This window comes from Phaethon aethereus, assembly GCF_964289735.1.
Source record: "Phaethon aethereus genome assembly, chromosome: 5".
NCBI classification, from domain to species: domain Eukaryota; kingdom Metazoa; phylum Chordata; class Aves; order Phaethontiformes; family Phaethontidae; genus Phaethon; species Phaethon aethereus.
Genome location: NC_138579.1, coordinates 54,126,944 through 54,151,652, shown reverse-complemented (window position 1 = coordinate 54,151,652; position 24,709 = coordinate 54,126,944). Strand labels below are relative to the sequence as shown.

At 44.1% G+C, this 24,709-nt stretch overlaps 1 protein-coding gene across 1 annotated transcript; it reads right to left on the bottom strand.

Annotated features, from left to right (window-relative positions):
- Positions 1-631: 631 nt before the first annotated feature.
- On the bottom strand, positions 632-22,587 carry TNNT3 (troponin T3, fast skeletal type; the record flags this gene model as incomplete). The annotated part of the gene is given in 11 exon segments (XM_081999918.1): positions 632-680; positions 3,192-3,232; positions 6,245-6,335; positions 7,222-7,331; positions 7,501-7,614; positions 7,871-7,948; positions 8,289-8,405; positions 9,243-9,288; positions 22,470-22,496; positions 22,498-22,541; positions 22,543-22,587. Coding segments are annotated over 11 exon segments (762 nt in total).
- Between the last annotated feature and the right edge of the window lie 2,122 nt (positions 22,588-24,709).

Sequence of the window (24,709 nt, the reverse complement as noted above, 5' to 3'; positions counted from 1 at the left end):
CAATTATTTGATTCCCTTCGTCACTCAAACTTTTAAGTCAACTTCAACTACATTTGGCATCCAGATTGTGAGCTGCCCCAGAACAGAGTCGGCTTTTGTTATCTGCTTGTATGGTGGCTGTAAAAGAGGCCTGTGATCCTGCGTCTTTGTTGATACTGAGCCTTATTCACAGGTGTAGACGTGGATCGAATGATATTCAATAAGGGTTTGGACCAAGTCCCAAATCCTTGCAAAAAGGGATGCCATTAAATAAAGTACGAAACACCATTCCAGAGAGCTGTCATTGGAGTAGCTACTGGTTGCGCTTTATTTACAAAATCCAGAGATTTGTACACAGCAATCTACAGGACAGGATAGGGCTGGTACCAGGATAGAGGACATGCTCAGCAGGAATTGAAGATGCCAACAAGGAGTCATCTCAGCTTCACAGGGAACCTGCTTCGTTTTGACTGAGGAAGCTGCCAGACCCCTCCAGGAAGAAAAAGAACGAAAGCAGCAGCAATAGCCAACCCAGGCTGATTTTGCGATTTTCGTTATCATTGAGGCGTGGGAACACAAGTGATTGGTGAAGGAAGAAAGAGGACACCAGTAGGGTTTCGGCATGCCACTAAGGGCCATACTGCTTGGTTCTTTACTTCCAGCGCCCGCCAACCTTGCCCTTGGCTCCTGCCTTCTTGCTGCTGCAATACAAAAGGAAAGAAGAACATGTCAGCATGATGGAGGTGGTGGGGCTCTGTGACCACTGCATATTTCTGACTCTCAGATTAGGATTGAGCTGCTTTCAGTTCTCCTATGTTGGGCACACCTGCCGTAGAGCACATCCTGAGAAAAATAGTGTCGATATTGTGGAAAGAGATTCCTCCTCAGGCTCTTAGTGAAAGGCCAGGATGTGCGTGCCTGAAAGAGGTGGACCCTTCAGATTCCTGCATTATCAGGGCAGAAGTCCAGGTGCTCTCAAAACTAAACTGGCCTATCCAGACACAGGCTTGATGTTTCCTAAATTCAAATCTGTTATGATCTGGATTTTAGGATTTAGAGCTGTTTCTGGAGAAAATTTCCTCATTATCAGGGAGCTCTGGTCAAATTCCCCAGATGCTGTAGTTGTCTAGTAGTGGAGGCAAAAAGCTGAGCAATAATTTAAATACAACTAAGAATTGCTTTGCTCTAGCAAAAGCAGAGTCGCTTCTTCCTTATATCATGAGACTGAGAGCCTCCAAAACAGCAAACAACTTTTTAGGGCTCCCCTCATATCAGTATCCTCATCTTGCTTGTGGTGTCTGTGGGAGCACTCCAGCTACACTCCCCACGCAAAGCACCTGAGGCAAACTCTCTCCAAAGAGTATCTTCTTACACACAGAAGGACAATCCTACATGCAAGCCACTTACCTTCTGACTGAGAAGCGGGCACACCTGGAGTCAGAGAGGGGCCAGGCATGAAGTTAGTCGGGTTAGATTCTGCACCGGCTCCCATAGGCAGCACATTGGCTTTTGGGGCTCAGCACACCACCAAACCTTTCCATCTCACACACAGGATGATGAGGCTGCTTCTTGAACCAAAGCACATGCAAACTGGGGGCAACTCTTTGAAATGGCAGAGCATGGGGTTGGGGGCCAAGCACAAGGTCATGGGGCCTTGCTATCAACAGAGAGGCCTTCTTCAGAACCACTGGTTCCTCCAGGGAGCAGAAAAAAATGTGGAGGATACATCTGGGGAGATTTTTGTGGTGCTGCCCCATGGATTTGTTCAAGAGCACTAGCCATATTTACGGAAGGATGTAGCACAGTGACACAGACATACACACAGTGGATACTTTACCGTTTGACCAAGTTAGACTTGGTCTGTTCGAAAAATTGACCTTTTATGTGAGCGAGAGCAGAGCGTTTTCTGCTTATCTTAAATTCATCTCAGTGTCCCTTTTGCCAGCCTCTCCACAGGTTCAAAACCCAGTATAGGAACTGCATAGCTCGTCAAGTGAAGGCAGAGTCCTTTCATCTCCACAAGCGCCTGTCATGTTTGATGTTATGCCTAACCTTTAGAGTGTGCTTAAGGAGACTTAATAAAGTCCAAAGCAAAAGGATCATTTGATCCTTGTATAACACATTAGCAGACATTGCTTCAGAATGATACAGTCTAGTGTGGATAGAAATTTAAGCACACAGAAATCTCATGAGCTGTGGGGCTTCTCCGTGCAACCTTTTCAAATGATGTCCTGAGAGAGTATCATGTCTTTTGGGGGAACAAGCATGCAGTAATGGTACCGCCTGTTGTGGGTGGTGTGGTAGTGCCCCTCACAAGAGTAGCAACACCCAGACAAACCATGGCATCCTTCTACAGCTGCACATTCTGCTGAGGTTTATCAGCCTACAGCTCTGTACAGAAAATACCACGGGAAGGTCAAGCCTTGTTTGGCATCTGCAGACAACTGAGCCCCCAGTGTTACATTCATCTGATAAGGCAGGGTGGCTTGGGAAGTGGGAAAGCAGCGTCTGGTCACTGCCATCATCCAAAGATGTCACCAAAGACCACCACTTCATTCCTGGCATGACTTTGCAATGAACATACAGAAGCACAGTGAAGGTCAAATCCCACTGCTACATAGCTCTCCTCCCTTGCTTCCCTTCAGTTCCTTCTCTGTGTCTGTTAGATTTTCTACATGTCCTAGCCTCCAGGCTTTGTCTAGCCCTGGTCTCTCATAACTTCACTGTAAACGCCTAGAATAGTTAAAGATGTAAGACTCAAAAAATCTACTGAAATAGAAGTCTTGTGGGGAAGAAAAGTAGGAGAGAGATGATGAGTGAAAAGAACTTACAACAGTAATTCCATGATGTTAGTCTTGTTACACACCATTCCTTATAATCCTAGCAACCACTTGTTTACCCTTCGTAAACAATGGTTGTATTCCCTCAAGTATTCAAAGCACCTCAGTCAGGTGTTTGAAAACCCCGGCAATAAGCAGATGGAAATTTTGCAGACATGGTGTGAAGAAACGTGATTTTTTCTTGTTAGCTGTTACATTCACTTCAGTTTCCCCTTCATTTTCTCAATGTGAGGCAGGATGGGAGTTGCCCCTCCATCTCTAGCCTCATTTCATTGCAACAAGAAAATGTTGGTGTTGAGGCTGAAGCTGCTACTTTGAACACTGAGAAGATATCCCCAAGCCAGGAGCTAGGAAGGGGATATAGGTACTTACTGCTTCTGAGCCTGATCGATCCGGTTCCTGAGGGTGACAATCTGCAAACAACATATATGACCAGGGTTTTTAGAGATAAAGAAACCTTGTTCCCTCACAGAGAGGGGAGTTTTACCTGCTGAAGTCCTGGAAGCAGGTGCCTGTGGTAGGGATTAATACTTCCTTTGAAATAAAAGCTCACCTTTGCTTGAAGGAGAGAAATGTTGCTCCTTAGCAAGCCAATTTCATATGTCAAGGGAAAGAAGAGCTAGAATTTTATAACCCTTATTAGAAGAGTTCTTATGTATACAAATTAATCTCCTGTGAACTCACATGTCAAACTGCAGGCAAGTGAACTGGAATGAATGTCACCCTGGCTAGCTGGAAAGCTCTTGCATGGCCCCATACACCTGTATCTGTCAACCTCACCTTCTCACTCTTCCCCTACTCCTACACATTCAGAAGTGTATAAGCTCAAAGAACTTTGGTGGACTTTGGATGGGGATCTCAAGAATGGAAGATGGATCACACATTCTGCTGGAGTACCTTTGTTGGCTGGGAGAGCAGGAGGTGAAGAGCTTGCAGCAGTCACCACCTTCCCAGCCATTCATCTAATAAGAGAAGATAACTTTTAAAGGGACTGAAAAAGAAAATATTCAAGGAGATCCTGAGCAACCACAGAGGCAAACATTGGAGTTGGGGCTCTGAACACCTTCCCAAGCTCTGTTGATGACTGCAAGCCACTAGAGAGTCTGTCCTACAAGATGGAGCATCTCTTTACTTTAGCCATGGGTGAATAAATATTTCAGCCTGATGCATGGGAAAGCAAACACCTACCTTGCACAGGATGAGCACCTTATGGCCTGACTTAGCACCTCAGTCCTGGCCCATAGCCCTGGACTCACTACCGAAATCTGGGACTCTTCCAGCTGAGGTACTGGAAAAGCTTACAAGAACTAGGCTGTGATAGAGAGCCCTCTTTTTCCCCCTTCACCTTCTTACTTGAACTGAGTCAAGGTTCTACCTGGTTTTCCTGGGGTGGAAAAATGCACTTGCCAAGACATATGTTTTGCTTCTGCTTTTGGTGTAATTCAAAGTTCTCCACTGGCTCTGCAGTGAAGAGAACTGATGACCCAACATTTGAATATTTAAAGTGGCACTTGACATTCCCCATGTGTGAAACAAGAAAAAAAAAAAGTCAAACATTCAAGTGAGCCCAACAACTGGTATTTCCTGGATGTTGTCTTTCCATGGCAAACAGAAACAAAGTAAGAGACTGAAACATTAGCAGGAACAGGACAACACAAGGGAGGAAACATCAGCAGATCACCTGCTTTTGTACTTACTCATGGAAGTTTTAATATCTGCAGCAGCGGTTTAAATTATTTTTTGCAACTGAGTATTTTTCCCAAGTGTGGCGGAGAACCAGCTGTCTTCAGTTTGACCCAAGGACTTAAGACTTACCTTCACTGATAACCTTGTGATAGTGACTATAACACTCACTCTCCAATGAAGCATCAACGGGCAACAGACACTAGAACTAAAGAACAGCTCCACTCCTGCGTGTCCCAGTTCCTTCCTTTGTCTCTCCCTTGCATCCTTGCTTGTGTGTCCTTCATTGCCTTTCCTGTTTTCAATTAGCCTCTCTCCTTATTTTTTTCTTCTGCTATCATTTTCCCTTTGTTCTTCCACTTTTCTTCTCCCATCTCAGCTGTGCAATTTCCTTCTACTTTGCTCATTCTTTGTACTTTGTCTCCTTGCCTTTCATCATCAGCCACCCATCGCTTTGTTTATGCAGAGGTTTCATTACCATAGCATGCATGTCTCCCCTGGCATTGCCTTAATTCCTGGTGTTCCACATCCAGTTGACCTGTTATCCTTAAGCTAGCCCTCTCCAATGTTTTGGGTCTGGATAAGCATGGGTCCAGAAGGTGGAGCATCTTTCCAAATCTTGTACCATTCTTTTCTGTTAAGTCCAAGCTATTACACATGCATCTCTAAGCTTCTGCATGGGGTGACTTCCCCATGCACATCATACCAGAGGTTTGGATAGGGAATCATTTTAGATATGGTCTGAGTGGGTTGTGTGCTCAGTTCTTTAGCCACCTCCCTGCTGGACCCTGAGTCTTTTCCTAAATTATCACTTCATCTCTTTTCAAAGAATGGAAGGGGAGAGAAAAAGGAAGTGAAAGGAGAAACACAAGATCCATTTGTCTCTTTTCTCTCTGCACTTGAAGCCAAGTGCCAGTTTCTGTCTGGCACCTGACCATGCGGCAGGCTCATGCATTTGGTAGCCTTTGCTGCTGCTGTTACACAGGCAAGTTCATTGTACTTACAACTTGGAAAGCTCCTGCAGCCTGCAACGCATTGTTAAAATCTAAGAGAGATTGAGATAGTTAAATTGGTGTTGCTCATTTCCTGTCAGCATGTGTCTGTGTGATTGGGAATTAAAAAGAGCGCAAGACGGAGAGAGATCCGGTAGGATTTCTCAGCCACTGAAATCTGACATAAGTGAGTGCAGCCCTGTCCTGTGACTGTTTGTGAAGGAAATACATCCACTTTCTGCTACCATGTGACACTTCAGTCAGATGCTCCTGCCTGGAGACAGTTTTCAGTGACTCCAGAGAGCTCAGTCCACAAGGAATCTGCCTGGGATGGGAATAAAACTTACAACGTTCAAGTGTGAAATCAAAGATGGGTTTAAAAATATTAGTTTGCAGTGGAGATGAGTTAATTGAGAGTTACTGAATTTTCAGGCCACAGTTACCTATAGATAAACAAGAATTAACAAGATATGTTTGGGCAGAGGGTGGGGAGTCCATTTTCCATTGGGGTTGCCTTTCTGTGGGGCACTGAAAACCTTGAGAGTGGCCTATTCAATTTCAGCCTAAAATGTGAAATCCAGTCCAGGTATGTATGTTAGGGGAATGCAGTTTCAGGTGCCTTTCTGCTTAAATATTGCAAAAGGGCATTGGAGACCCAAATGATGTTACCACATGGCTGCTGCCAGAGGAGTCACAGGGATTTTTACATTTTGGACCCAGTGTCACTAGCAAAATGGCGTCCCAACTCACCTCGTATTTTTTCCTCTTTATCTGCTCTGTAAAGTCATACTTCTCGGTCTCCAGCTGGTATAACCAGTCCCACAGTTCCTTAGCCTTGTCCCTGTGCATTTATGGGAAAAGGAAGATGGGAGAAACACATCACATCATACATTTTCTACGGTTTTCACATCGCTAGCAATAAGACTTTTATGTTTTTTATAATGCAGTTCATACATCTTCCTGCAAACCCTTTCTGTCCTCTGTCCTCTGAAAGCTACTCACCTCTTTCAAGGTCACATTTTGCTCACATTCTCACCCAAGAACCTTTTAGACTTGCACTCTAGCGTGTGTCACACACTAATGTATTTCCTACAGATTTAATTTTCCCCCTAACTTTTAATGAGAGAAGAGAGTCCAGGGCAATCAGATGAGAAGGGAAGAGGACTCTGAAGGCCACTCAGATTAGCAGAACAGCTGCCATTGTGCAATCATCTCATCTGTTTCAGGGCTGAGGTGAGCCAACCTCATCTTTCAATCATGTGTAAACTCCAATGTGTAGAGCCCAGACTATCATCTGATGACTGCTCTGCACCAGAGCACTCAGCTCCCAAGCCTTCAGCCTCCATGGAGATCTGTACTCATACCTTAGCAGCTCTAACTCACCCCCAAGAATGTTACAGGTTCCAATCTGTAGGTTTGTTCAACTAATCTCAGAACTGGGGTTAAAGTTGTTCCTAGTCCCACAAATGACTAATCCTAATTAACAGGAGAGGCTAATGGAGCTATGCCAGGAGCATGGCTAGATGGCTACCAAACCATTTCAATAGTTCCCCACATCCCTATTTCCCCTCCATTCTCCAGATCAAGGAAGGGCACAACTTAACATTGTTCCACGATGAATTTCAAGGAAGGCCCTCTCCTCTACCTTGTTTTTTTAGAGAAGATTCCAGGACAATAAGACCAAATTTCAGTCTATTACATTCAGTAAGTTAGGATAAGCATGTTACCTCAGCTTGTCTTCATTAAGATGGTCGATGTTCAGGGGCTTGCGCCTCTCTGCCAGGACCTTCTTCTTTGTCTCTCTAGCTGTTTGCTTCTTCCCTCTTTTCTGATCAGCCTATTTTCAGAACATCAATTAACATCAGACTGCAGAAATTCAGTCTGAATGAAGCGATTTCAGTGACAGAGCATGTAAGGCAAACTGCTAGGCATCCAGAAGAAGGAAAGTTGAGCTGTTCTCTCAACTTGTAATAAAGATTGTTCCCAGTCAACCCTGTGTTTTTTACCTTAGCCAGATAGCTGCTGTATGTGGCACCCATGGAGGACAGAGCCTTCTTCTTCTTGAGATCATCCTCAGCTTTTCTCTTGGCATCTTCTTCCTCTCTGCGTGCCTTTTCCTCCTGTGGAGTGTGACACACAGAAGGAGGTTACTCTAGGGGAGACTCACAGCTTCCCCAGCAGCCAGTGTCACTGCAGAGAATGTGATCAGAGAAGCATGTTGATGAGAACTGGCAACTCCTGTTTCCTGCCCTTGCTTTAAGGGGATGGTCATTTCTTCTTCAGACAGTGACAGGCAGAACCTGTAGGTTTTTTCTGTCTCTAGAGAGGTCCTCCAGTTTGATGCTATGAGAAGGAGAGAGATAAAAAAACACTTACTGCAAGCCTTGCCTGACGCTCCTTCTCCTTCTCAGCCCGGATTCTCTGTTGTTCTGCTCTTTCAGCTCTGCGCTTCTCCTGAAAGAAGCAGTGACAGAGGCAACGAGTCATCATTGTGCCTTTATCTAAATCCAGTATTATGCCCCACCGCCAAGAGTTTGGTTCATGGAGAGTGAGCTACCTACTGCCTTGGCAGAACATGCAGAAGGGTCTCTTCTGCAATTCCCAGGTGTAAAACAAGAGGCTGAGAGAGGGGACAGATGTGGGAAGAAGCCATTTGGTGGTGACTTGAGCAGTCACTTCTCTACACACCAATACAGCTTTCTGCCAAAGTCTGACAGTGGACTAATGGATTCAACTTGTCATCTACAGAGGATTTCTCAATCTAGTACAGGGAAATGGCAGTACAAGGACTCACAATCCTCTCCTTGAGGGCAACCAGCTCTTCCTCTTCCTTTCTCCTGGCTTCAAAGTGGCTGTCAATCAAGGCCTGCAGTTCAATCAGGTCTTTGTTCTGCCTTTTCTTTTGGATGTCCTAGAAGAGCAGGAAAATGCATTAAGTAATGCCATATTGCTCTACAAACATGCACTGGACATCCCCAGCACCCTACACGGAGAAACAAAAGCAGAAATTGTCTGCAGATATCCATGGAGTTCTATAGGATTAGCTTAAATGGCAGTTGATGCAGGCCAGAGACAGTCAGAGACTCATCTAGGTGACAGTCAGGAGCCCAGAAGGGAACAGAATCCACATCTCCTATTCCCCTACACCATATTTTATTCCTGGCTTTGCTTAGCTACTTCCTCTTTGCATATACTTGGCTGCCTTCTCTTTGCTTTGGGATATGAATTTTACCTAGAAAATGTTCCTGCATTTTTGGGCAAAGCAGATATTTCTGTGGAGATTTTCAACACCAGAGTTTCTTCATTTTTCAACTTTCTAGGAAGGTGTTTGGATCTCTGTTTATTATTAAAATTCTGTTGTCATTTTAGGTAGTGTTTCTCAGCAACAGATGTGTATAGGCCTGCTTTATTTCAGCCTGCAACTTTCAAACCATTTACAACAATGGCACAGGGCATCTGAGATGTCCTAAAACACTTACTTTCTCCTTTCTTCATATATTGACTTCAAAGATTCAAAGATAAGAAGAAGAAATACAGGATTTTAGCTTAATCACATTATCAACTAATGCATCTAGAGAGTTTCAGGGAGCAGAGAGTAGCCTTTCACTGAAAACAGGCAACAAAGCATCCATACTTTTGTCCTTGACTTTATCCTCAGGAATATCCAGTACAGGAGGAGTTAAGTGGGTTCATGTGTGTATGGCTCAGGTACAGACAGACAAAAACAGCCAGTCTCAGAAATACTTACATCAAAGTCTACTTTCTCACCCTCTGGTATTTTAGGAGCAGTTAGTCTGCAGAGAGTCAAAAACAAAACAAAACAAAACAAAACAAAAACAAACAAACAAAAAAGGATTTTCATCTTAAAGAACAGGCAGCTTTTTAAATAGGACGTCCTGACCTGCCCTGCCTCCAGGAACGATGCTGACAAGGAGAAATGTTGACAGAGATACAGAGGGGTGAAACAGCAAGTCAATGGAAAAATACTACAGAACAGCACTAAGGGCCATTGTCCTTCATGGAAGGTCATGCAGGGCAGGGAGTTACCCCTAAAAAACCCTTTTCATTTCCAAACCCTATGGTCATTCCCTACCACACAAAAAGACGTTGGTCTGCAAGGCAGTCGGCACAGTGCTACACGCTCCATTCTGGGCAGCTGGCAGCGTGGGAAGGGAAGGTCTGAGACCCAGAGCCGGAAGGTCCATAGGAAACCTCAGTTAAGCTGAAGTCAGCCCAGCCCAGCATTTGCCATCCTTCCTACCATCAGCAGTCCTGGATGGATGGGTAGTTTCCCAGCCATGGCCTCTCACAAAGGATTTACTTTTGAGCCACTTATATCTTGGGGTACTGTGGGACCACTGTATCTTGGACAGTTCACGAGTCCTCTGACTCTATCAGGAACTCGTCTTAAGACCCTGGCCAGTAACTACTGCTAAGGCATCCTCTGGCAGAAGCGGGCATCCTGGACAGGCATGCAGGAACAGCTGGATGTTGCCAAAGGGAGGGCTGGATAAAGACTTCTAGTGGCCATTTGCCTAATAGACAATTTAAGGGCTTCTGCTAGATCAGAAAACTGAGCCCAGGGTTTTGAAACTCCCTTCCCCTCATACTTACTTTATTCTGGGCTTCTCCTCTGTATTTGAAAACATGGAGCAAAACAGGAAGGGAAAAAGAGGGAGAACAGTTAGAACAACAGAGAACATGCCAGCTGCTAAAGTAAAAGGAGGGAAAGGGAATTTAATCTTAGGGGAAACATCCCAGAGAAACTGGTTAAATCTCAAGCACTTCCAACAGAAATACACACACTCACACACCCCTTTTGCTAGGAGTGAATCTGTTTTTACCCTTGAAACAGAATTTGGTAGAAAAGAATCAAGAGACTGTATAGAAGTCCCAAACGTAGCATCTGGAAGGCAATGGTTTCATGTAAATGCTAAACTATTTTTCTCAAACCATCCTGACCAAAGCTCTAAGGAGGACAGCTGGGCTGGAGGATAGACGAAAATGTTGCCTTTTTCAATCGGCACTTCTTTCACTGACGTTAACCTGAATTCACAGTCGCGTCAATGATAACTAGGCTTTACCAGTTTTACTCAAATGCCTCACATGGAGGCCAGGAGGGAAAACCTTCATGACACACATTTTTTCAAGGTTCATTGGCTCCCAAGATATCTTAGGGCGCATGTCCCTGAGATACCTTGGTGCCTTGAGGAAGATGCCTATTCTTCTGCACTGCGTGGTGCTCCTCAAACCCAGCTTGGAAAGGCCATCCTCTCTTGGTGAGCATCCTCTCCTGCTGAGGTACATGCAAAATTCCCATGGGCATTAATGGGAATGATCTTTGCATCTCCAGGAGAGGTGTAATGCCCTGATAGGCAGGCTGAACCATCACAGGGACTGTCAACTTGGGTCCTCTGGCAGTCAGAAATGTTCCCCTGCAACAAGTGACCTTTCCCTGCCTCTCAGAACTGTGCCGTCTTATGAGTTACTTGCTTAACATTTGTGCTTGTGATCAATTCCCCTCCCTGCTATGCTTTTTAAACTTTAGTTATTAACTCCAGTGTAATGCCAGTAAGTTCAGCACTGTTATTCTCACAAACAGAAGTAAATTAAACCTATGTGTTTATTCTGGCCCAGTCTCACAGGGACCCAGGTTGACTTTCATAACCACACGCTACGTTTGAACTTTCAGGGAAGCTGCTGGATTCTGCAGTACAAGACTCTCCCTGTGTTGGTTCGGTGGGAGGAACTGAGGTAAAAAGCTCACAGCCTATTGAATCTGGTAAAAACAAACAGCTTTGTAAAGTAAAAGTAAAAACAGCCTCCCTCAGGAGTGGGTGCGCAAGCCTTGCTAGCCATATCATGGTACAGAAAGCTATTATACTGTATTTTTTTCAAATGCTTATTTGCATCTAGATGTTTTGGGACTGATGGAGGAAATTTGTAATAGCAAACGGAACAGAGTAGGATAGAATAAAATGAAACATTATGAGAAAAAAAAGTAGCAAAAACTGATACTGGAAAATATTTAGGGGCGACATCATTTGCAAGTATATTGGATAATAAAAAATTGAGAAAATGGCTGAAATGGGTTATTGAGAGATATGAGAGATGCATAAAAGAGATCAGAAACCAACCTTTCCTTTCACTCACACTCTCACATACCAATTTCAGTAATGAAATTTGGGGGAAGGGGGGTGTAGACTTTTCTCATTTACTGCAAGAACACTGCCTACCAAAACACATCTCAGTTGAGGCCTCTAGATGCTAGAGCAATGTCAATAAAATAAACAGCATGTAATCAGAAAAGTGTTTTAAAGCACTTGTATAAAGGAAGCCACAAATCGCTGATGGAAAAAAATACCATTAGCCAACAGTGTCCTTCTATATTTCTCCAGTTATTTTTTAAATTGTTTTGATTTTCAAATAGCCAGTGAGCTTCTTACCACATTAGTTCAACTGGGGTTTTCTTATCTGGAGAGAGGAAAAGTAATCACAATTAACCAGTCTATCAGGGATGTTATTCACACAGGATACCCTTCCCTCGTGACATACCCAGACAATTTTCAGAAACATTCCTGTTTAGCTTAAAGCTGCCAGTTAGTAATATTTCAGAGGGGGGGGGGGGGGGGGAAGTGGAGAGAAAATGACTCTGTGTGTTGACCTTCGTTGCCAGGACCGACACCTGTCTTACCAATGACTGTGTGAATTTGATTTCACCTGCCACCAACTCTGTACTTTAAACTTAATTAAACCAACAAACAATTGTAAAAAGAAAAAGAAAAATTAAGGTTAGTTGTTCTTGAAATAAGAAATTGTAATTAAAATATTTAAAGGTACCTCCAGAAAACCAGAAAAGGGGATAACAAAGAAATAGGAGCCTTTCTTAAAAAATGAACAGTAATAAATCAGTCCTTTGCAGTGCATGACCCAGCATGGTCCATACTGTATGCACCAAAAGCAGCCCAGGGATGTGATTTATTTTGAAATGCTCCTTCTTTCAAGACAATGAGTCAAGGAACTGGGCCAAAATTTGTTGATAAGCAGGAATTGTCATAGCAAATTCCTGTTCCCATGGCGGATTTTGACTGACATTCTGGTCATTCTGCCCATGAACCATGGGGCTGTGACAAAATCCTCCACATACAACCCTGCCAAAAGAAGGCAAGAGCCACTGTAAATCCAAGTTCATTGCCCTGGTGATTAGAGAGACAGTCTCTGAGTTTCTGGTTTCCAAAAGGGTTCGCACAAGGAGAGCACACAACACAAATACAACCTTGCTTTCTCCTGCCCAATCTGCGAGATATTCACACAGTGCTCCCCCTTTCTGTGAATCCATCTGAACTGCCTTTACTTCATTGAGAAATCCCTAAACACCCTCCCTTAATCCCACTTCTCAGAAGCAACACCTCTAGCTCACAATGTGTCCTTGAAAAAATAAGTAAATCAGTATGCTATTAAAAATAAAAGGAACGAGAGACAAGAAGAAGGAGAGAAAGGGGCTCAGAAAGGTCCTCAGGGTATTTCCCTAAATAAAAAAAGCCTGAAAAGCGAGCGAGAAGATTAAAACAAATGAACAGCAAGAAAAAAAAAATCTACAAAACCAAAACAAAACAAAAGAAGGAAACAAAGAAAAGACACGGTGGTGTTGGGCTTTGCCTTTCAAAACAGCTGGCCAGGTGTTATAGGGCTTGAGGCAGTCAGAACACAACCAAGCTACTTCAAAGACCTGTGAAAGTCCATGAGAGTCTTTCTGTACATTTAAACTGTTTTTGAATTTGGCCCAGGGGGCCTAAATTATCTTGCCCACATACAAGAGCAAAACTGACCCCGCATACACTTAGATTTGGTCCTTTCACGTGGGTCTTGTCCCCACCCATGTACTCCAGTGCCCACTCAACCAAGTATTATGAGCACACTGTCTCAAGCCCATGGCCTGCCCCACCAGTCTGAATAAATTTATTCACATGTTTGACGTTTAGCACAATTTTAAGTGCATGGCTGGAGGAGCAGTTTAAGTATCTGCAGATTCAGGCCTGGAGACCGTGGCCTTCTAAGGTTGGGTAAGGAAGGCACATCTATGCAGCGCTCAGCTCCATTTTCAAGCATATCATTTAAGAGATACTTTCCTGATTTTTGGGGGATAGGGAAGGTTTGAGAGGTATGACACAACAGGTTCTAGCTAAAAGACAAGTCCAGAGCAAGCTTCTAGAGCTTGGTTTTCACCGTCTGCTATCCTAATGAGGATGTACAGGCTTCTCAATACAACAGTGACCCCACCGAGCATGACTGGATATGCACAGTGAGCGATTCTTTGCGGCAGAGATGTTTTGGCCCAGTTCCTGAGTTTAAAATCAAGTGAGGAAAAAAAGCAAATACAGAAAAAAAACCAAGTGAGATGTTAGAAAGATGACTTTGTTGTCCCAAGGCAACAGCAAGCTACCATCATAGTATTCGCCTTCTTCATCAGCTGTAGGTTGAAGGATAAAAGCAAAAGAGAAGAAGCACAGTAGTCAATCCACAGCCAGCACTGTTGTCCTAAAAGCAACTGTCCCCACCCCCTCCCTTCTATGCTGGGTACCTTGGACTCTCCGGAGACCAAACAAGAAGAAAAACCACCTTTTTGGTGATTTGATTTGGCAAACATATAGCCCTTTTCTCCACGTTCATCCAAAGCCATCCCTCCCATGCTCTCTGCTCTTGAACAAGGACAGTGTTTTTAACACCGTTTCCCCAGCACTGAAAGAGAAAAAGGGTGAGAATCTTTAGGTGCATCACATACCTTCTTCAGGGGCTTCCTCTGCTGATGTCGTGGTACGAGCAGTGATGGAAAGACAGGAGAGAGGAGAAAAAAAAAAAAAAAAGAACAGCTATTTAAAACTCTTGGAAGCCTGAGAAGGAGACCAGGGAATGCATGAAGGAGGGGAAAAAAAATAAAGGAATTAGTGAATTAAGGCAAGGAGAAAAGGTATCTGGAGAGGCTGTCAGGAGTTAAAGATGCTGTAAGGTTAAAGTAGTAGTAAGCGTGGAGATTAAAGGAGAAAAGGGCTGCAAGTAATCATTGTGGTTAATGTTTGTTTCTCTTGTTTTGTTCTCTTCTACCAACCCAGGACTCCTGTTCTCTCATACACGCACGCACACAGGCACACGCTCTCGTGTTGCAGCTAGGTGGAGTAAATCAGAAGTCATGTCACATACCTGGCTCATGAACTTCAGGTGTGAAGTGTCATGGAACAAGATGCGATGGAAAATAAGAGAATGAGAACGAGAAACCTGTTATTTCACACACCAAAAGAGCTTTTGAGCCAAAGGGGAGGAGGGGCAGAGAGGAAAAGGGGAGAAGGGGATGAAGTTAAGAAGTAAACCTGAGGTAAATTTAATTAATTACATTTGAAATAGCATATAAACAGAAGTCACAGAACAGGAAAGGAATTCAGTCAGGTGAAACAGGCAGATTTAGGATAATAGCCCAGTGCTTAAAAAAAGAAAAAGTATTAGCGTTATATGACATAAAGCACAACCTGACAGCACAGGGTACCAAGGTTTACCCTGATTTGAAATATGCACATGAACATAGTCAGCACTCTTACAGCGCTGTTGGATCCGTCCTTTTCGACAGCAGTATTTCAGTCACTTGAAATAAGCGCCATGTGGTTTGGAAACCTACTGAAATACCTGCTGTAACTCATCATCAACGTTCAGCTAACTTCCAAAGAAGCTCAGTTCTCCTTTCTAGATCCATGGCTCAGGCTATTTTCTTCCTTGAAGACAGCTTGGATATCTGTATGAATCTACTGCTGTTCTTCACATCCATTTGCAATGTAGGATTACAAACGGATTACTTCGTAGGAAGAAAATGTCCATCAAAAGTCAGTGCAGGTCTACATTTCATTCTTCTGCTTTTTTTGCAAAGCAAGAATTGATCAGCAATGCGGATTTCTTGGGCAGGTTTTGCTTTTCAGCTGTGCACGCACCATTGGCTATTTTGCGAAGCAGCCATAAAAATAATCACAGTATTTATATTCCCTGTGTACAGTCAATGGGTCAAATTCTGCCCTGAGATTTGAAATGAAGCTTTTCCTATAGGAAGAAACATTCATTCTCGTATCACAGTGCAGAATTTAACCCATTCCACTAGGACACTTCTTGCTGAGCTACTCTTTCACAATAGTATATGTGTTCCCCTAGTTTTTTAGTAAAATTTTCATGCAGCAGGTAAGTTTCCTCCTCCTTACTGCTGACTACACTTTACTGAGAAAAAAACAATATTAAACTAAAAAATCAACGACCCCAAAGGCATGCAAGTTACAAGCTAACGTGAACAGATAGCTTGTTATCTCCTGTCACCTCGTATTCGCTTCCCACGCACACTGTCCCAGCAGACAGACAGTGGGGAGTTTAGAAGTTAAATCACATACCTGGAGGGGGGGCTTCATTTAGTAGGAAGTGTCAGGGGAAAAACATAGGAAAGGAAGATAAAAGAATTAGAAATAAGTTATTCAGGAGGGGATCACTTCAAACTTTGGTAAGACTGGGTTGAAGGAGTATCGTTTGCAGATTAGGTTGTAGGGACAGAGCGTTAATAAGAGCGGAGGAGGAGAGTAACTACAGTGGGGTGTGAAGTAGATAGGGAGGGGATGCTGTAGAAATGAAAGGTAAAAGGAGTTTGAATGTTGATGAATTGCAAGTATATAAACTCTGGGCAACTGATCCTTAAATTTGAAAGAAAACATACCCAAGAAGAGAGCTTTACAAGCGTGCGGCGTAACCGGTGTTCCCGCCATGCACGTGTCCTCTTAGCTGCGGGCGCGGGGGTACAGGAGTTACTGCAAGGCAGTGAAGGCTTTGACCCTATCTCCGCCTTTGCACCCGGAGCTCCGCCATCTAAGATCCTCCACCGGCAAACCTGAGGCTTAGCTCTGCAGGACTGGCAATATTCGCGTCTACGGAGGGCTTGATACCCTACAGCAGGCGATACCCGTGAGGATAAGCAGCCTGTGTTACTGCAGCTCGGGAACCTGCTTTCTGCCCCGGCCACGGCGCAGTCACAGCCCTAAAACTTTTCAGGGGCACTAAAATGTTTCTTCTCAGCTTCTTAGAAGGTGACTCTTCAGTTACAAACAATAATTATACTTGTTTCCGATAGGGAAAATAAAGTTTAGGGGAGCGTAAAAATGGATTGATTCTTTATGACTCTGGTTTTCTTCAACATCTTCAAATTCCTATGTACAGGAAGGCTTCAGATTAATACATAGGAATTTAGATGTCACACACGTGCGCTCGGTTAGGCGGAAAGTGTCAGCGAAAAAAAATAAAGGAATTAGAGCAAGAATTGCACAACTCTGAACTTGTGCAGGTAGGCTGTGACTTAGAAGATGTATTAAACAAAGACAGCATTAATAACAGAGAAACCAAATAATCACGCAGTGATATGAAAAGCTGGGACAGTCTCCCTCTGACATAATTGTTTTTTTCTAAGCTTATTATATTTAAATCTTCTTTATAAACTGTCTTTTTTGTTATGCTTTACGTTACAGAGGGAAAAGAAAACGTGGGGAGACTGTAGGTATGGCTTTATTGGTAATCAGAGTGCGTTAATAACTGGCGTTTTGCACAAATTTCGAGCTCAGATGTGTGTCAAAGCTTGAGACCAACACTCAAGCGGTGAGTAGCAGCTCAATAAATACCAGGGGAAAGAGGTACAGAGGCAGGCAAAGCAGCTGGGATGGTAGCAATGACCTCTAACTTGTGCAAACCAAGGTCAGGAAAACCTTAGGAGCAGATGAGAGACAAGAATGAATATGGTTAAAAAGAAGAAGGACGTGAAAAGAGAAGCGGCAAGAACAGGAGGGAAATGAGAAGCAGCGCACGGATGAGTGTTGAAGTGTTAAGTCATGCAAAAATCGGTCAGACAGCTTTCACCGCGCTCACTTCAACTCTGGCAAAAGTACTGGTCTCGTCTAAACTAAGAGGCTGGTCTCCCTCTGCGGACAGCAGAGTGAAATAGCTGGGATGGGCGGCTGCTGAGATGTGACTGCTTTGATAAAGCTACTCCAAAGGGCACAGAGTAATTTTCACAGAGAGCTTAGAGGACGCTGCAAGTTCTGCTTCTGCTTTTCCAGATAATAAACTTCATAACGTTCCTGTACGCAGTGTACGGGTGGCTCAGAGTCCAGTCAGTGGCTATTACTACAGCTTATACATTGAGGTATTTGTTTACAAAAATGTTATTACATTTTTCATGCAACGGTTAGCTCTTATCCTCATTATTATGCGTCACAGGGCAGAGGAAATTACTACTTGTGGAAGGTGTAAGGAAGCTGCAAGTTACAGTTTATCATTAATATTTTATTTTTATCTTATTCTCTTCCACCATCTTTGAATTCCTGAGTATAATATTAGAGTTACTGGTATAATTTTCCATCAGAAATCATAGTTTCAACTCAATTTAAATGTTTCAAAACTCATGTAGATTTAGCTGAGATTTTGGTTAAAAAAATGGAAACAGTTTCACAACCATAAAAGGTTGCACAGATACTAATATCTCTAGAACAAAACCTTTTCATTTTTTGCCTTGTGACAATCTCTCATTCCAGATTTGTTCTTGCATTACACTATATATACATTACCCCACATTATCCATAAAGTCAATGCTTCATTTTAAAATTTGGAAATCTTCCATAGAGGAAAGAAGAAAAAAATTAAAATGTTGGTACAAAATGTTTTGTTTCAACTAAATAAAAAAAATAATTTTCAATAGCTGCCAAACCAGACTTTCCTCCTTTTTTTCCTCTTTGTTTGTTTGTTTGAAAAGTTTCCATTTTGTCCCATTTCAGAACATGACCGAGTTGTGAAATTGCCAAGCGCAACTGAATTTCCAGCACACAATAACCCTTCAGATTGACGCAGAGGAATTCAGAAGTCACATACCTGGTTCATGGACTTCTTTAAGAGGGAAGTAGCAGGGAAAGAGATGCAAAGAAAGATAAGAGAATTAGAGCGAGAAACAGAGGATGATTAAAAAAAAACACCTTACACTTTTTAGCCAGGGTGGAGGGGTTAAAGGGATAAAAACCATTAATAAGATTAAAAGAGAGGTAGAGGGCACATATGGATGTCAGTCAGAAAATCACAGAGAGGAAGGACATGGGGTGTTGGGAGATAAAAGGTGCAGATGACTAACATATATATTCGTAATGTTAAAAATCAACCGCCATTGGTAGCCTCTGGTTGACAAAAAGATATACTTGTATTTAAATCAAGGCCATCACCCCTAGGTTTGAACATAAAGAAAGGGTATCGACAACCTGTTCTTATTCATGTGCATAGAAACCCCAGCCTCTGCAGAAATCAATGGGCTCAGAGGAGCCGGCATTGATTCCCTCAGCGCCCGGGATTTCGCCACCGGTGCACAGGACCGCACACCGATGCGGGAAGGTAAGTACGAGCACGTTACTGCTCTCCGACCTGCAGGATCAAGTGTCCCGATGACACTGCTGGACATGCAGAGACGGGGGCCGGAGGGCAATTCAAAGGTACATGGGGTTTGGGCTGGCAGGCTGATGCTTCAATGCGTATGACCTACTATTTTGCTAATAACACAGACCGTCTTACCTGATCCGGACTTTAATTCATGTTATAAAGTCACGCCAAAGTGCAACCTTGCTACCCCATTTTTTTTCATAATGCGCGTTAACCAGAAAATGCCAATAGTTGTGGAAAAAGCATGCAACTATGTCTTTTCTCTGAATTGGCGTTTTCTGCAAATACGCTGCAGCCAAAACGATGCCGCTTGATGCAATCCTTAGCCCAACAGAAAACTAGGTACGACACTGCTCGTGAGGTTGCTCGTGACCTCAGATGCAAGCCCCTCCACCTCGGCGCGCGTTGCTGCAACCGCGCGTTCCGTCTCCGCGCCGCGGCGGGGGGAGAGGAGGAAGAGGTGCACGTGACCGAGGGACGTGGCATCGCCACGGGGCACGGCTGTCCCACCTTCCGCCCTGGGGCATGGCGTAGAGGAAATGCTTTTGGGAACACTATCCCCGTACCAACTGGTACCCGCACCCATAGCCCGGTTAGAGAAATCAGGGCACTGGGGAGTAGGCAGAAGCAATGCCCAGCCTGCGCGTCGGGCATCGCTCCCAAAGCAGCGTTAGTACTTGTTACTTATCACACCGCTTATCCCACAGGAGCGCAGCAGCCGACAGCGAGCGTGCGGAGGGTGGTTTTGCATCCTCCCCTCTTCAGCCACCTCCGGGATTCCTGCATGCGCTACCCCTCCGGACAGAAAGAGAGGAGTTCGCAGGTCGTGGCACATACCTTCCTCATGAGCTTTAGCAGGTGGGAAGAGTCACAGAGCAAAATGCGATGGAAGACAAGAACGTTAGAAACATCGGAACAATCCTTCACTCGTACAAAATGGAAGGGGGAGGGAAAGCCTGAGAGCATATTGCGAGGAAATGAAATGACCGTGGGTACAAAAACGCTACTGGAAGTGAAGGCACAAACGGTCTGAGATATTAAAAACATAAAGCTGATTTAAGTGGCCGTATCAGGTAACATTTATCTTATACGCACATTCTTGCAGTCCTGCGTAAAGCCTGGAGCAGCATGCTGTTTCACAGCCCTGATGCTTGCCCAGGCAAGATTTACAACCTGAGGCCAGCGGCTTTTTGCTGGCACGTAGCAGCACTTACTACCGTGAGACAGTAGCCTAAAAATGCCATTGCATGAAGAAGGAGGCCGTATTTAATCATTTGCAAAGCTAAGCATCAAAATTATCACCAGTTGCTTTACACAACAGGGTTTAAGCTGAAAAAAGCGCATGTGGAAAGGCTATGGTAAGAACCTCAGCCTGGGAAAGGAGGGCGAATCCCCTCTGCGGCTGCTGTAGCAGCAGACCCATCATGGGCACATCTGCACGTCGTCCAGAGGCCCAACCCACCCCGAATGGTCCAAAATAAACCTTCCAACAAGACCCAACCAGTCTCGGAGTGAAGGCTTTTCAATCTGCATCCTTTTAAGAGGTTTACATTTCCCAGCACTTTTAATACTTTTTTTTTTTTTTTTTTTTGCAACAATTACCACATAGCATTGCCAGTACATTCAATGTCAAGACAGAACATGAGGGAAGAGAGTACAAAAAACAAAATGGTGGAAAGTTTTATCCTGTTTTAATATGCCTATTTTTAACTCCTGTTTCCTTTTACCATCTTATAGCTTACTGGCAAAACCAGAGCTTACTCTGAAAGACAGGAATTCAGGAGTCGTGTCACATACCTTCCTCCTGAGTTTCTTTAGGTGGAAAGAGCCACAGGACAGGATGCAGAGGAACATTAGGAGAAACACATTATTACACAGACTGATATTACACAGGCTGAAAACTCTGTTAAGCCAGAGGGAAAAGTTTTATCCCAGTAAAGGATGCACTAATGACCAGGAGGGGAAGGAATTTGAGGCAGGTGTGGTTGGGAAACAACTGCACTGTGTAAACGGAACAGGGAAAAAGATATTGGAGAGGGAAAAATCTAACAATAAGCTGAAATAACGCGTGCTGGAATTTTCCTCTCATTCCAGTTTCGTAGGAACAACCTCCTGCCATTGCCCTGATGGGCTTTATGGCCAGCTCCGCACACGGCCGGAGCGGCAGAGAGGCTGGGTTACCCCTGCGCCGGCGTCTGCCAGACCGTGCACCGAGACCATTCCCGTGCGTTAGCCTGCAGCAGAGCTGGCCACGGTGGAGAGGGGGAAAGTAAGCGGGTCCTGCTCCTCTCGCACCCCCCTTGAATCCCCCCGCCACCACCACAGAGATGGCAGGGAGCAATTCGGAAGGTGATGGCACATACCTGCTTCATGAACTTCATCGGGTGGGACGTGGCAGGGAGCCAGAGCAGCAAGATGGAAAATGAGAACAGTTAGACTAAAGGGTGTGTGAATGCAACAAGGGGTCTAAAAAAAACCACAGTGGGTATGAAATAGAGAAACGGGTGGAGGTGAAATGGAGACAGGCAACCACAGCACGCACAGATACAAGAAATGTAAAACCTTCAGGACCTGGATGCTGTAAAAACCCTGCGCACTGCTCAGAGTGGGTCTCCCACGCTGTCATAAAGAGGTTTACCCTTGTTTCAAGTGTGCCCGTAGCACAAAGCTTTGCAAATGCAGAACCAACACACCCTTTGGCTCCTCCTACCCGGAGCACCACATCCCAAACTTCTCAAGTGCAAAGGGAGGGTTTCTGCCCCGTGCCCTCTTCTGCTCTGCCCCGTCCCACTTCGCAAACGCCGCATGCAGCGCGGGGAGCCCGCTGGGCTTGCCTGCCAGCATCTGCATAGATATAATTAATCAGATCTGCATTCTGCAGTGTTATTATTTATATTATATATAATATAATATATCATAGTCTATAAACTTGTAATATACAATATTATGCATAATATTATATATTATAGTCTATAAACTTACAATATATACTATATACTATATATAATAGTACATATTCTAGAATATGTACTATGTAACATAAGGCTGCACACATTACCTTACCACGGATGGATTTTGAAATCAAAATCCATCCGACCATTATCTGCCAAGCTATGTAGGAGAAACCAGTTGACATCCGATAGAAGACTTTATAGCCAGAGCCCAGTTGTTCCGTGGCGGGCATTACAAAAACCCAGGGCTAAAAATCAGCCTGGGAGCCTGCTGTGGCTTGGATGAGGGGATGGTATCCGCATTTCCCCTGCTGCTCCCTCCCCAAAACCGGAGCGGGGGTGTCCGCACAGATAGGCGAGGATATGGAGCGCCCTCGGTGCAACTTGTGCAAGGGACAAGAAAGCCCTTTGCCTGCAGATCGTCAGTCCCAGCGTCTTTCTCTTGCCTCTTGTTTCCTTCTACCGCCTTGCAAAATGGAGGGGTGCATCAGCACCGAGCCCTGCTGCGGGAAAGAGGGGGCCCGAGAAGCTGTTTCACGTACCTTCTTCTTGAACCTCTTCTGCGGTGGGAAGCAGCAGCAGAGGGAATGGAAGGAGAAAATTAAAACAAGAAATAATCTTATTGGAACATTCTTGAGGTTTGCCAAGCTTCCAGGCCATTATGGGTAAGAATACACAATGATGGAATTACAGGGTGAGCGAGAATTAAAAATAACATTTTTATGAGCATATTATGGGGTTATAAATGTTACTGGAATATGGGAATGTGACCACAAATGAAAACCATGTTAAAAAACGCATCCAATATTTTATTCTTTATTAGAGCTGGCTGAAATTTCCTAATGCTGAATTTTGGTTGATTTTTAAGCAAAAAGAAAATCGGTGCATTTCTTTTGTTTAAATCATTTTCTCAAATGGTGAAAAACATTTATCAATTTTTTAAATTTCAACGAAATACATTCCTGAATTTCAACAGATATAAACTTTGCAAGGTGTTCCCTCCCTTTTAAAAACAAAATTTTGGAGAGAAAGGAAGGGACTTGACACCTTGTGACAAAAAAAAGGCAAGCAGTTCAGTGAAAATGGTAGGCCAAAACAAATGCATATATTTGTTTCCGTATTACGTATATGGATATACATATACCCACACGTATATATGTATACATATAAAAAGTACATATATATGTGTGTGTTTTATTGTTTTTTATATATGCATGTATTTATATATATACATGTTTTGTTTTGTTTTTAAACAAAAAACAGGCCAAATCTCCTACCAGCTCAATAAGTGACATCAATGTCCATCATTGCATTGATGCCTGTGGCTCAGGACCAAGTCCTGGCCACTGGGTGTGAACCGTTTGCTCTGGATTTCTTCACGCACATTCTTCCTCCGCACTGAGAAAGAAAGAAAGCAGAAGCCATGTCACATACCTTCTCCCTGAGCTTCAGGTGGCAAGTGTCATGGAACAAGAAGCAACAGCAAGCAGGAAAATGAAAACAGAAAACTGTTAGAAACTGGTATTGGGGTGAACTCAGGCCTGGAGAAAAAAGTGGTTAGAAAGTGATGGAGAGAAGTTACATGGAAAGGAAATGGATGACTTTGGAAGGTAACACAAAGGTCAAGCAAAAGTGGAGAGCAAGGAGAAGACACACCTCAGAGGAGACAGTCATGCAGATTAAAAAGATAGGAAGTCACCTGCCTATTAATTTCATATTAATCATTAAAATCTTGAAACCCACAAGGAGACAAGGAAGGAAGGAGAAAGGCAAGACGAAATGCTTCTCCTTTTAGGAAGGCTTGTCTGTAGGAGCAACACCCTTTGCTGACTCTTTGGATATTTGACAAGGCATGAAGGATGGAGCATGAGCAGCACCTTCACCTTCCTGGCTCTGCCCCTCTGGGCAGGACTAGAGACACAATGACTGAAGGCACCCCTATAACCCATTTGGCATCTCTGTTTTCTTCTTTTGGGCCTTTGATCCCCTCAGAAGCAATGCTGGGGGAATTAGAGACACAAGGATAACGTACCTTAGGTCAGGAACTACTCTAAGCGGGGTCACAGTCACACCTCTCTTCCCACCACCACTGATGGGAATTAGCCAGTTGCAGCAACCTGGGGGAATCCGTGGCCAAAAAAAAAAGCTGATGTGTATAAAATCCCCAAGCTAGACATTTCTGCACAGGGGCAAGTCTCTGTCTCAGAGCTGGTCTCATACCCTCCATGTGCAAATATCCCATCTCCCAGCAAAGGGTTTCGCTCTTGACCCCGTAGAAGATGTCTTGGACACTAAGGGCAGACTCTGGGAGAAAGCCCAGAGTTTGGCCCTCGCCTCCGTCCCAGACGCCTTGGGAAAATGGCAGATGACAACCAGCAGCTACACTCGCCTGAACTGAAGCCAACGTGTCAAAAGTGCCCAGCAAAGACACCGATGCATCTTCAAAATCTTCCTCCCCCTGGTGCTTTTGTAAAAAGCCGAAATAACTCGGGTGAGAAGGGCTTTTCATGCTCCATCTTTCCAGACCTGCGCTCTGTCTCTCCGCAGCTTGTCAAACTACATTTTGCCAGCTAAAAGTGCATTAAAAAGCTTCATCTTTGCCAGTCAGTTCTCTGCCTTGCCTCTTCCGTCCTCGGAAAGGTGCTCTCGGTGCTCCCCGGGAGCTGGGCAACCTGCTTTTCTTTTCAATTTCAAAGTTTAAACTCAAGACGTGGACATTGCCAAAATGAGAACGGCAGGATGTCACCAACGGTATGTTGTGTGGGCTCTGCGCCAGCCCCCT